This window comes from Tripterygium wilfordii, chromosome 11 (genome assembly GCF_013401445.1).
Source record: "Tripterygium wilfordii isolate XIE 37 chromosome 11, ASM1340144v1, whole genome shotgun sequence".
In the NCBI taxonomy this organism is placed as follows: Eukaryota; Viridiplantae; Streptophyta; class Magnoliopsida; order Celastrales; family Celastraceae; genus Tripterygium; species Tripterygium wilfordii.
Genome location: NC_052242.1, coordinates 13,116,842 through 13,130,595, shown reverse-complemented (window position 1 = coordinate 13,130,595; position 13,754 = coordinate 13,116,842). Strand labels below are relative to the sequence as shown.

Below are 13,754 nucleotides of genomic sequence, written 5' to 3'. Positions count from 1 at the left end.
CATCGGGTGGCTGCTATGCAAACTGAATAGATTATATATGAGGGAAAGCAAAGGCATGGGGCCAATCCACCATCAGTGTTGGATTTTCATCTTCTCCAAAGGCATATATTCTCTGGTTCCAATGCCTTGTCTTCTTCTCAAGACACCTTTAAGCCCCCTCCTCAGTCCCCACTTTTAAAGTTTAAACCCACCTTTTAAGGGTTTTTTTTTGACAAATATTTGAGTAAAAAAATTAATAAAAAAAGATTGATTTCTTTAAGCAGGGAAGAAAGAGTGAGGGAAAATAATTAAAGAAGCAATAAATTATATTTATGATAGACCCATGAAACTGAAAATGATATACATATATATATATATGAAGACAGTATAAGAAATTAAACTTATTTTAATTTGAAAGTATTAATTATTTCCTATGCAGAGTAGTGATTAAATTAACGAATGCTTTGGAAATTATTTATTAGTCAACTTTATGATGAATTAAATATAAATAATTCTATAGTGCTGTGTTTGACCTCTAGTTTGACTGGTTATGACCCAAAGTAAAGTAGGGTTTTTACCAAAAATGATTGTGATGTACCCTAAAGGGTTCAATCATAGAGAGTTGCTTTTCGAGTATTAAAGGAATAATAATACATATTAAAAAAAAAGAAATTAATTATACAATATTTTTAATTCAATCACTCACTAGTCACTAGCTAGTGAACTATCATCATGTTTGTTGCTTTTCCTTTAAAACTAAAAGATTTATATAATTGAGCTTCTTGTTAGAGAGAAACAGTTGATCGATCTTTTCAGTAAATAGTTTCTTTTGTCAACTCTTAATAAGAGAAAGGAAAGCTACTAACTTTATTTTTCCACTATTAGAGAAACTTCTTTAAAAACATGATATGTTCTTACCAACAAAAAAAAGAGAGAAACTGAAACATATATTGTCGACCATGCTATTAATGTAATATGTGCAGGTGTTCGAATCTACAATCAAAAAATATTCGAAGGGGGTCATCAATAATATGTGAAACGAACAAACGTTGATAATTGACAATCTTAGACACCGGTTTGGTCTCAGTGAAATGGTCTCTGAAGATTAAGTCAATATTATGATGACAAAAAGAATGTAATCAATATCTATCATATATGATGGTGTTTTTACTTATAAGTGTTCAGTGTAAAGTAGTCGACTGGTTAGGGTTGTTTATAAATTCGAGAGAGATATTGGTTCAGAAGAGGGAATAAGAAGCATATGATGATGATCCTCCCAATAGTGAGAGATCTTGGCATAAATAGTATCCTTATGGGAACACGTGTCTCCTGACTATACTAGACATTAATTCAGGTTACCATTAGAGAGAAACGACTTGTAACAAAAGTCTATCAATGCCACGTCTATCCGCCTAGTTTGGAGAAAGGACAGAACAAAGGTTGGTTTCATGTGTCAGAAGCAAGGTCTGACACGACCGGTTTGGTTGAGAGATGTATGGGATGGGGGACTTTTGCTGTCAGGGACAAGATGAGTACAAGTATCGAGATTGAATTTAGAGGCATGAAAGCTAAAACGAGTTTCAGATCGATATGAAAGAGCTAATAGTAGGACTTGATATCGGAATGATGAAGGGTTGAGAGATGAAGTCGAGGTGATGGGGAGGTCAATGTCGAGATGAAGATTAGGGGTTGATGTCGTGGTGAAGAGAAGTTGACATCGAGGTGGACCAAAGGTCAAAGTCGAGAAATGTGATAAGGATGCGATTTTGGAGATTGTACCTGTCAAAAAGTCGTGAGCCCACACAAAGGAAGTAGACGATTTCTGACCACTACAATAAATGTAACAACATTCGGAAGGACAACATCATATTTATTCTGGTCATCGTCCATGTATCCCATTATTATATGGCCCTAAGAAAAGGAAGAAAAACAAGAAGAAAATAACTTTTATATATATATATATAATATCCATTTTTTAAGTATAATATTCCTGTAATATTAATTTTTATGATGGTGAGCGTAATTATAAATAAAAAAATTGAAGGTAAAGTAGCTTTTGGGAATTATTGAAGCGAGTAAGACGAAGCAATTAATCGGTGGACAGCAGGAAGGGAAGGGAATAAAAGCTCTCCAAAAAGAAAGAAAACTTTGAAGAATTAAAACAATTAATATTAAAATTAATGAATAAATAAATAAATAAACAATAGAAAGAAACATATAGGTTGTTGTGGGCATGCTATGAAAGAGTAAAAAAAAGCAAAGTTAATTAGCTTGCCCATACTCTGCAGATCTCTCTCACATTCTCCTATATCAACTTTTCGACTGATCGATGTGAAGCCTTTTCTATATTCCTTTACTTTTTGTTTGATTGAATGACAAGTTAATTATCATACTTAACCCATCTTATTATCTCTCTCTCTCTCTCTCTCTCTCTCTATATATATATATATATATATATCAAGTCATTTGTTTGCTTAGTACTTAATGTACGAGAGAGTGATCAAGAAGGTCTGGTTTTCTAAGCTTAAAAGGGTTAACTTTTCTTACTAAACTACCTTTTCCCATTAACAAAGTAAATATGAACTATGAAAACACAAAATATAATGACAAATGTATGTATTTATGCATGTGTACAAGTACATATATATATTACAAACATATATAGAGAGAAATAAGAAGTTGACAAAGATGGCTAAAATAGAAAAAACAGGAAAGGTAGATGGGAAAGGTAAAGTTACAGGTGTATATCACAATAGTTCTTTGCAGAGAGAATGGCTATAAGATTGTAGGGTTAGCTTCTTTTTGTTTGCCACTAGGAGGAATGATTGAACTCACATTAGACTACTTGATGCATCATCATTAGTGTTTTGAAAGCAAAAACACATCTATTTTTATGTAACTGTTTTACGCATCCAAAAATATTGTTTGCTCTCATGTATCTCTATGTGCATTCCTATCTTCCCTTCATAATTTTTATTTTAGGAAATTATCGTACATCCCTACTCGAATATATATAGTGTTGTGTTCCATATTATTGCAGATGATCATTTTATGCATGAACTATATGGATATGTCCATTAATTAACAAGATTTTTTTTAGCAAGCAATGATAACTAATTTCATATTTACTTAGTATTTATTCAATACCTATTGTTCATAAATATCAAAAAAAGAAAAAGGAAAAGAAAGAAAAAATTTTGATATGAAAAAATTAAATAAATACAATGCAAATCAATTAGACTTTTATTAGCATTGCTAGCTAGTCTAATTATAGAGTTATATAGAAATAATATAAACTCCTATTAGTAATCAATTACTAGCTAGACATTGCTTACTTGTGAGTTGTGACTTGCAAAATTACTTGTGATGGACGTTTGGTCTGGGTGTGGATTCCTGATAAGTAAAGGTGGGGTGTGTGTGTGTGTCTATATATATATATATGTTTCATGTTTATAAGAGGAACCATTGGAGCCATCAAAGTCACTTTTACTTTCTTGACCCTTTTTGGGGTCTAGCTTAAAATTATCAAACATTTTCAAGTAAATAAAGGATTGATCGATCATGCCCCCTCTTTAATTTAACATGATATGACATGGAGGACGCCTAGCTATAGAGTGAAAAATTGAATTAATCCCCATTAGTCATTGATTAAGTTTACATACTCTTCTTGGGTATCATCATTTAGTAGACTAATTGAATCCCATCACTATGATTCTTGTGGTTTGAATTTTATTTATCTATAATCTCAGGGGTATCACTATTATTTTTCAAAAAAATGAATGTTTTGGAATAAAAACATTAATATAACGACAACAAGCTAGTTTTAAGTGTCCCTATCAAGATTAAAAAAATTCAATGTTGGTCTGGCATAACCAGCTGAGTGGGTTATAAGTAAAACGCAGCTCCTCTCACATTGAAGACACATTTTTAGCAGGCCCATTATTTACTTTTAAATACAAAAAACAGGGAAACAAAATGATCACTATATAACATATGTCAATTTATAAGAATTTTTTTAAAAATAAACAAAGGATGGTTGACTGAGATTGTGAACTTGACCGATGTAACTCTTAGTGCAAGTAGGAGGTTATGAATTCAAGTCTTATATATGGGTGTTTCTATTATCGTAATTTGCGAGATAAGTCATTGCTCAGTCGGACGGGTGCAAATGCCGCCCTGCATTATCTTTTCGTACTACACCTCGACGCAGGTCTCAATTGATCTATGGGGGTTGCGGGCTGCCAAGTGACCCAGGGTTTACTAATCAGTTTTCCGATGACTAGTTAAATGGATTCCACGTTAATTTTTTTAAAAAAAATCAACCTTAATTATCGAGTACATATAATTTTGAGATTAATTTACTATCACAACAAAATTATAGTCGGTGTTTTTTTTAATGATGATTTGATTGTATATAAAACATACAAAAAAAAAAGTACTCCTATATAATCCATACAAAAAAAAAAAGGGTACTCCTGTATAAGATTGGATCTCACATCAATGGGATATTGATAGTGATATAAGCTTGGACAGAAGAACCCCTTCTGATCCCCTCATTCATATGTTTAAACAGGATGATATATATATATGTGTGTGTGTGTGTGTATATAGACAGATAAGGGCATGGCTTGGACATGTGGGCCGGGGATGAGAGAGAGAGATAAAGAAAGCATGGGTGTTATTATTTGAGTAGTTCAGAGTACTCTTTTTTTTTTTGTTGAGAGCAGCCTTGGGATCGAAGGCATGGATTCTAATCATAGCTTAGTAGAAGTATAATCATCTCCCTGTAATTGCACCAGAGGAGAGACAGAAAGAGAGAAGAGGTGATTAATTTATAAATTCAAATAGATAAAAGGTGATGAGAGAGAAGGGTGTGTGGAGAGAAAAAGAGAGAAGAAAGAAGAAAGGAAGAGTGTTTGTTTGTTTTGATAATCAAAGAGAGTAGAGTAGTACTACTTTAAACAAGTGGGAAAGTGGGCTTACCCAAAAGCAAAACACAAGAGTATGTGTATGTGGGTGTCACCTGAACTGTTTCTCTGAATAGAGTGAGAAACTGATTCCTAGAGAAAGAGAGCTTTCCCTATTTTTCCTTTCCTTTCCTTTGCTTTGCTAGTTTTTTCTTTTCTTTTCTTTCTTACTCATCTTGGGATTTTCAAGCTAGCAGTTCCTTTTCTTTCTTTTTTTTAAAGATCATATTCTGTGTAGTGTTACTTATCATGGAGTCTGGAAATCTCCATCTCCAACAACAACAGCAGCAGCAGCAGCTTCATCATCAAGACCAGCAGCAGCAGCTTGTTGGGTCTTCTCCTTCTTCTTCTTGTTCTTCTTTAGCTGCTCCAATACCCAACTATGCTTGGACCCCAAACATCACTATGTAAGTTCTCTCTCTCTCTCTCTCTCTCTCTCTCTCTCTTAAAATCACTTGCTTTATGTAATGTAAGTTTAGCTGTTTTGAAATTGGAATCTCCTTTACTATGATTTTTTTTTAAATTTCCTTCTTGCCTTTTTCTTTTACTGTTTTGATTCCCATCAATCAAGAATCCCCATCAAATATTTAAATTTATGCTTGTTATTAGGTTTCTGTTGAGATATATATATATAGTCATTAGTTTATTTGATTTCTCCTCTGAAGTATTAGCCGCATTAGAGATATTTATATATACATATATATATATATACACATACACATAGTACTCCTTATCATTGATTTGGGTTTTCACAATTTCAAATTTTTGGAGGAATTATGGTAGTTATATGGTGATGCATGCTATATATATATATATATGTATGTGTGTGTTCATGCAGGAACAGCAGTGTAAATTTCAGTGAAAACTGCCATGGAGTAGTGATCTCATCAAATCCAATTCATCATCATAAAAGAAATGACTTGCTTGTCCCTCCTCTCAGTTCCATGATCCAAGACTTGGGCTCTGCAGATTGTTTCCACAAATTCACTCAAATGTTAAACAGCTCATCAAGCATTGAAGAAGACTCACAAACAGATCTGCATAATAATAATAATAACAACAACAATAATGTTGATCTTCTGAGTGAGAAGCTCTTGCTCAAGACCATCTCTTCTGGCTTTCCAATCATGAATATTGGGCATCATCAGTACTTTTCACCTGCAGGAGATAATCAATTCTACAACAATGGTAATTGTTCTAGATTTGGTAGAGGGAGCTTCAGCCAGATTTATCCCAGTATAAATATATCAAACTTGAATCATCAATCCATACCGTCCGCGACTAATATTTCAAGCTCATTCGACGAAAGTAGTAGTAATTTGCAGGCATTGGATCTCTTGAGTAGTTGTTCAAGATTTAATGGGAGCTGTAATGACAGCCTTGGCATGTACAAACCCAGTTGCCTTCCTTTTGGTCTTGATCATTTGCAGCAACCAAGTCATCACATAACCACCTCATGCAGCTCTAGTAGTACTAGAGTAAGTAATTCCTTGATCCTTCTCTTTGTTGTTTTTGCAGCACAGTTAATATCTCATTGCCACTATGTATGTAATTAGCACTGTATATATATATATATAAATTCTTAGTTGCTGCCCTATTACCGATTATTACAATATTCTTAATCACATAAAAAATCAGTGATTTATCACTTCATATATGTCTATGAGCATGGCATGATTAGTAGTTTTTTTTTTTTTTAAATTGAGAACAACTCAGTAGACGTGTTCTTTGTACAGCCCACTAACTCCAAACTCGGGCCAGGTTAGGTACGCACAAACCACTTGAAAATAGTTGCGCCAGCTTAAAGTTGAACTTCCAACTTGGAGTAAGACTCTTTATGTCCTAAGTTCGGAGAGATAACCAATCAATTAGGATATCGTCAAATGGTTCATGATTAATAGTTTCTGAATGTATATTGTATTAGCAACGCAAATGGTATGTAGATGTTGCTTAAATTTTGGGAGGTAAGAAGCTGCTTGAATGAAGAGATAGAAATATATATATATAATAGTAATTGAAAAGTTGAAATCCTTTTATGGTTAAATTTCTTTACAGAGTTTTATACCAAAAGAATAGACTTCTCCTTTTGCTTGTTATATTCCATCAGCTTTAAACATTTCACATGCATGCATCACCTTTATCAGATTCTCAACCAAACTTTTTCATGATCTTAATTCTTTGAAGATATTGCCATTCAACAACAATGAATTGACAGAGGCAAAGAGGGCCAGTAGTTTGGGGAATCAGATGAAGGCAACACAGTCTGCTCCAAAGAAATCGCGATCGGACTCCCGCTCCTCTTGTCCACCCTTTAAGGTAAAATTGACCAGGATCTTGTAGATTTTAGGTTTTTGATCATTTTGACATATATATATATATATTAATCAGGTTAGGAAAGAAAAAATAGGAGATAGAATTGCAGCTCTACAACAGTTGGTTGCACCCTTTGGCAAGGTAATTGACCTGAAACATTGTGGACAATATCTTGTTCATAGCTTCATTCATTAGCTGTGAATCTTAATAGTTAATATATAATTAATATAATATATACTATTGCAGACAGACACAGCATCGGTACTTATGGAGGCTTTTGGGTACATCAAATTCCTTCAAAGCCAAGTCGAGGTATATATATATATATATATTTATATGTCCCAACATTCTTCACTAATTTTGATGTTTCTCTCTTTCTCATTCTGACATAATCACACACACACAGTGTGTGTGTGTATGTATGTATATGATATTGTACAGCCTCATGAGTTGGTTCTAGAATGAAATAGCTAGGGTTATATATATATATGATTCCTTGTTAGTGTAAAATACTTATCTGATTCATTCTGTTGTTCTCGTAGTTTGTGCTTGCTGCATCTCCTTTATTCTTTACTTTTCCAATCCCTCTAGTCTCGTGCAAGTGCAACTGCCTTGGGGCGTGATGTACTCTGTCTGTTGACTAACTTGTAAAATAATTCTTAAATATTAAAATTTTTTAGAATATCACTCATGTAGCATTATATAAAATTGTATTCTTATTCTATAATACTGTCATGTTGAATGTATATATATATGTTGCAGACGCTAAGTGTTCCATACATGAAGTCATCCCGGAGCAAGACCAGCAGAACAACACAAGGGGTAAGAAAGAAGAATCTCTCATTCATTCCAACTTATCCAATATACAAATTTATCATTTAAACATTCAATATAAACTTAAACTCGAGTAGTCAGACCCGCGCGCGAGCACATAAATTTCCCAATTGAATAGCTATTTAATGAAGGGAAGTTGAATATGCAGGATTCAAGTGGAGAGGCAAAGCAAGATTTGAGAAGCCGAGGGTTGTGTCTGGTCCCATTATCATGCATGTCTTACGTAACTGGTGATATGATTAGCGATAGCGGTGGCGGAGGGATTTGGCCTCCGGCTCCCAACTTCGGTTGATGAATACTTTGACTATATTTGCATATTAATTGTCAATTAGCTTAATTAATTAGTCTAATGGAGCAAATTTGGTCAGTCGGTAAGAAAGGCAATAGATCGACCAAGTTTGATCCATTATAAACAATAGTAATTACTTCATGTATTACTCATTAATTTCTCTACGTACTTCTATGTAATTTAATTCTTTTTTTATTGTTTAATTTAACTCTGATTTTAATTTATTTTGGTCCTAATTAATTAGATTCTGTTGATCATCTGTTCTTCTTTCTTATATGATCGTGGAAAGGGATTGTCTTGTTTGTGGCTTTATGCTTCAAGCGGTCCGGTTCTTGCTATATGGGCCTTGAAGCCCAAGCCCGTAATGACAAGGCCATTTCTAGATATTCAAGCCTTCAAGGTTACTACTCCTCTCGGTCCATTATGCAACCAAAAATAGAGGAAATTTTACTCCGACTCTGTTTGATAGATCATTTCAAGTAACATATATGTTATTATTTTGTAACTGAATACCTAGCTTAGTAGCAATTTTTTTGAGCATTTTGAAATGCTACTTGAATGTAGCATTTCATAATTTTAACTTTCAAATATCCCATAATATCTTACTTTTTTTTTTCAGTAAATGATACCCAATCTTTTTCTATATTCAATTGCCAAAGAAAATTTTAATACAATAAGAAGATAAATTTGTTCATGTAACAATTTATTTATTTATTTTTTGTGTTGAACATATCCGTAAAATATCTTGAAATGTAGAACAATTTGATAATATTATTTCTGTTTTTGTGATGAATTGCATAATGTTTTTATACGTAATTTCCCACAACATTTTGAACAATATAAATAATATCAACAAGAATTGAACCAAACAATCACAATATTTTAAGTAACATATATGCTAATATTTAATACAATGAATCAATCATTTATCACATAAAATTAGCGCATTTCCATTCCCTTTACGAAACTCCATTGAATTGCAATTTCTTTTAGTTGGTAACATTCCAGATATTTCCAGCAGCGCAAGGTTCAAAAGTCACGCCCCTCTTATTCATATATCCATTCTAACAAAATGACTTTTATGCCCACCTACCAGAATCCCTTATTACTAGATTTGACCCTCTCTTATTCTTCCTTCTTCAAACGTTATACGATCACGGTGTGCCATTACCTACATTAACAGGGGCATAATGGTATAATGCTACAGAAGAAGTTACTAATATTATAATATCTTCTCTTCCAAGCAAGAATCTCTTATCTGTTAGCACCGTCTCTGGTTCCTCCATGGGTCTATCGAGTCTCAGTGGCTAATCCTTCATATCTATTTTTCCTCAGTTGCTCACACTATAGACCTTCACTTCGTTCTCTTTGTTTTGATTCTCCCGTTCGGATCCATCGGAATTGTAAGCATGATTATCATTTCGTCTATGTCTGATTTTATTTTCAACGGGAATGGATTTTCATGGTTCATGATTAAGTTTAATTTGATGACAGAAAAGTGGAGGAACTGAAGGTTTTTGCAATTTCTGTCCGTGATTGGTGATCTGAGGTTTTGATTTGAATCTGACAGGTGTTGTATGCTTAGGTTTTTAAATTTGTTTGATCGATGAATTGCACTAATAATTGACTGATCCTAGTATTTGATAATCTGAGAAGTGGAGTACGCTTGAAATGGAATCCGTGTTTGGTATTTAATTCCTTTATGGTTTTATATTTGAAGTCAGTTAGATCGTCTTATGAATTATGAAACTGTTTGCAAATGATCGGTTATCTATCATTCTAATCCAGAAAGGATTTAGGCCTTCTGGTTTTTCGCCATTTTCTTGTACCCAACTGCAGTGTGGTATGTTTAGAAGAACATATTCATGTTATATCACTGGCAATTTCATGTTCTATCTCAGACTCTGCTTTGGAATTTGTGTATTCCAGTGCGTATTATCCGTTAATTTAATGAATTGTTTGCAATTGATTAAAATTTTAAAATTATGTTAGACATTTTCGTTTCTACTTGGATTCATGTTACACCTTTTAAACGTGCAATCTATACATTGTTGTTTGTACATGTATTTATTTAGTTTGGGGTGGGTCTTGAAGGAGGCGAGAGATGGCGTTATTGCAAGGACCAGTCATTTGCCCAACTGTCCTCTCAGAACTGGCTGTAGGGTATACTTTCCCAGTGAGTGGCCCTCTGATGAAGGCTAGGTTACTTGGAAGTGAGCTATGGGGATTCAAGGGGTTCAGCTGCAACACTAAGTTGGGTCTATCTTATGGTCAACTGACTGTGCGAAAGTGCAAGACGGTGAAGTGTACTTTAAGTTCATCCTCAGATGGTAATGGCAGCACCGCTGAAAACTTCAATGAGGGCCATGAAGATTATGTCAACTCTAGTGTTATTGAAGCCGGTATGCTGATTTAGTTTTCTAACTAGTTTTTCTGATTGAATTTCGTAAGCTTGTTATTTGTAGTTTGTGGATTCTTAGAACCTTTTCTGAATGATTTCATTGATGTGTGATAGTTTCCTGTCCATGAATATTTTTAGGGATGAATTACTTGGATAATGTAATTTCTGGAGTAAAATAAGCTGAAATGATCCGTTTCATGTTAATTCCTGCAGTCGAGGTAAAGAGTGGAGTTGATGGTTTCATGGTTAAAATGAGGGATGGTAGGCACCTGAGATGTGTCCATAACAACCCTCAAGGTGGGCATCTCCGAGATTATGCTCCACATCCAGCAATTGTATTGAAGATGGAAGATGGGACCGGTCTTCTCCTCCCTATAATCGTCTGTATGTCCATCTTATAGAAAAATTATCTTGTGCCATCTAGAATAGATACTTTCAATTATTTTTTCATGCTTATAAAGTTGTGATTTCATGTAGTGGAGATGCCAAGTGTCCTGCTTATGGCTGCATTGCGTAATGTCCAAATTGTATGGTTCTATTTCCCCCTCAGCATCCCTTTTTTTAATGGATTTGTAGTTTAGGTTGATATTTGGCCACTCCTATGATTTGGCTGTCTGCTTCCAGGCTAGACCCACGATGTACCAAGTGGTGCAGGAGATGATTGACAAGATGGGCTATCAAGTATGTTGAATTCCTTGGCTTCTGAGTACAAGCATATGCATTGACTCTTTATTGTCTAATCATGGTATTTGGCTTCCTCTCATGTAGGTTAAACTTGTTAGAGTTACAAAGAGAGTGCATGAGGCATATTTTGCTCAGTTGTACCTGACAAAGGCATGTGGTGCTAAAATCCTTTACTTGAGTTGGCATATTTTTGGAATGCAACTAATTTATGTACATGTAGTAGTACCTTTAGATATGTTGAGATTGCTGATGTAATGCTAAATCTGACTATAGGTTGGTAATGAAACTGAGAGTGCCAGCTTTGACCTTCGCCCTTCAGATGCCATCAACATTGCAGTGAGATGCAAGGTACGCTGTCCATGTAGTTAGTTATGCTTAAGTTATTTTCTCCCTGTTTATATTTGTTTAGCGCTTTGGGGCTACTGCTGCTGTGATGTGCTGCTACCTACAATATCTGAAATTACATGAATTGGCGTTCAAGTAGTTCCAGTGGAAAGTAATTGGGTTGAATTTGAACCATACTGGCATTTCTGTTGTGAGAACTGGTCTTCACGATATTTTCTAGAAAACTTCTTCCAATTGCTTCAGCTAGGATGGAAGTCAAGAGACATACATTTTTTTTTGTGGATTGCTTGGGATTGCAAGACTTGAGAATGATAGGTTCTCTCAGTTGTCACTTATTAAGACCTTAATAGATGCCGATATTGCATTATGTGGACCTATTTTTATCTGTCTTGTTTTCCACACTGATTGCTTCTGCTTTTCCATAGCTCTTGAACTGTATCCTTTTCTTTTGTACCTTTCTGTTAACAATAAGAATATGATTGCATTTCTTGATGCTTTTTGCTGAAGTAGACTGACCTTAAGAGTGTCTAAAGATAATTTGGGGATGATCATGCAACAGTAGAGGTGATTTCGTCACTTGGGTTTACTTTTGAATTTAGTTTGTCGGCTTCAAATAATAGTACTTAATGATAATTGAGAGTAGTGCTTTAAATGCTTTCTAATTGTTTGCTGACCTACAAGAAATTTTTTTTCCTGCATCTATTCTGTCAGGTGCCGATACAAGTGAACAAGTACTTGGCATACAGTGATGGGATGAGAGTAATTGAGTCTGGCAAGCTATCATCACATATCCCGGCTTCAGATGGCTTATTGTTCACAGAGTTGGATCGGTTAGTTTTGAAACCATCATCAATTTTGACCAGTTTTACCAAGGCAAAACTTGTCCTGGTGATGCATTTGAATAATGAGCTTTGCAACTGCAAGAGTTTCTGAGGTTTTTATGATAGATTTTGTTTAAGAACACTTGGTCTAAGATGGGTTCTAATTGGAACATCATGCTCTCAGGCCCAGTAGCCAGCCTTGTCTTGATACGAAGGAATTTGATCTTGTGAGCAACATGATGAAGGCTGCTGTTGATGAACGCTACGGAGATGCGGGTATGATAATTCCTTGTCTATTTTGCTACTTCCTCTCCCTCCCACTCATCATTCCACCCCCAAACACATGCTCAAAGATGGAGGAGCAGAATAAGTTACAGGAAGTTTAGTTCATGCAGATGCCATTTGATTAGTTTTGGACATCTGTGCCTGTGAAAGCATGTGTGTGTTACTTCAGATTTTAAGTTGAGTTATGCTATTCTGAGTGGTATGGTATTCCTCATGAATTACAATTTTGCATTCTTAGCTTTCATCATTGTCAGTTTGTCCTTGTAAGCCTTTAGCTTTCATGATGTTGGTCTTTTTTCAACAGCTCAATGGAGGGACAAACTTGGCCAATTTAGGGCTAAAAGAAACCTGAGGAAGTACACATAACAGGTTCGAATCTTACTGTTGCTCCTGATGTCAAGATGAAATGTTACAGCACGATTCACTCTCTATTTTTTGTTCAAGTTGCAACACAGTGAAAACTCCAACTAACGAGTTCATCTTCTCTTTTGATCTTTAATGTCTCAGTCACCCTCGGAATATGTAAATAGAAACAATTGGTCGAACACGCACAGCTGTATAGAGTCAGCAATTTCTTCCCCTTCTGTCTCCTACATATGTAGCCAGCTTGTGAATATATGTATAGTCTAAAGTTTAAACTTCTGCACTGATGTAATATTGATGCATATGCACTCTGGTTGAGTTGTGGTTATACATGTGTTTATGCAAATTGTTCTTTTCATCTTCTTTTTTTTACGTTTCCCTCCTTGAGAGATGATTATTGAAAGCCAGTCTACTATGGTTTGGGTGGTCGTCTTCTTGAATGTTTTTGTTGCCCAACAGTAAGTGAGTTCTAA

The 13,754-nt window shown here is 34.7% G+C and overlaps 2 protein-coding genes across 7 annotated transcripts; both read left to right on the top strand.

Annotated features, from left to right (window-relative positions):
* The first annotated feature begins 4,640 nt into the window (after positions 1-4,640).
* LOC120009806 (transcription factor bHLH110-like) lies at positions 4,641-8,606 on the top strand. Of its 2 annotated transcripts, none has more exons than XM_038860513.1 (7): positions 4,641-5,353; positions 5,887-6,424; positions 7,131-7,262; positions 7,335-7,400; positions 7,506-7,571; positions 8,022-8,081; positions 8,242-8,606. In XM_038860513.1, the coding sequence occupies exons 1-7, from the start codon at positions 5,196-5,198 to the stop codon at positions 8,383-8,385; spliced, it is 1,164 nt and encodes a 387-aa protein (XP_038716441.1). In that variant the 5' UTR covers positions 4,641-5,195; the 3' UTR covers positions 8,386-8,606. The 2 variants fall into 2 exon arrangements, with proteins under 2 accessions (XP_038716441.1, XP_038716442.1); XM_038860514.1 differs by having other exon boundaries at positions 5,785-6,424.
* Positions 8,607-9,624: 1,018 nt separating this feature from the next.
* Positions 9,625-13,644, top strand: LOC120009222 (bifunctional nuclease 1-like). Of its 5 annotated transcripts, none has more exons than XM_038859703.1 (12): positions 9,625-9,785; positions 9,877-9,931; positions 10,477-10,784; positions 10,997-11,167; positions 11,261-11,310; positions 11,408-11,464; positions 11,552-11,617; positions 11,741-11,815; positions 12,524-12,642; positions 12,818-12,909; positions 13,223-13,287; positions 13,426-13,644. In XM_038859703.1, the coding sequence occupies exons 3-11, from the start codon at positions 10,487-10,489 to the stop codon at positions 13,282-13,284; spliced, it is 990 nt and encodes a 329-aa protein (XP_038715631.1). In that variant the 5' UTR covers positions 9,625-9,785; positions 9,877-9,931; positions 10,477-10,486; the 3' UTR covers positions 13,285-13,287; positions 13,426-13,644. The 5 variants fall into 5 exon arrangements, with proteins under 5 accessions (XP_038715631.1, XP_038715629.1, XP_038715628.1 ...); XM_038859701.1 differs by having other exon boundaries at positions 9,877-9,952; positions 13,223-13,288; positions 13,363-13,644; XM_038859700.1 differs by having other exon boundaries at positions 9,626-9,785; positions 9,877-9,952.
* The last annotated feature ends 110 nt before the right edge of the window (positions 13,645-13,754 follow it).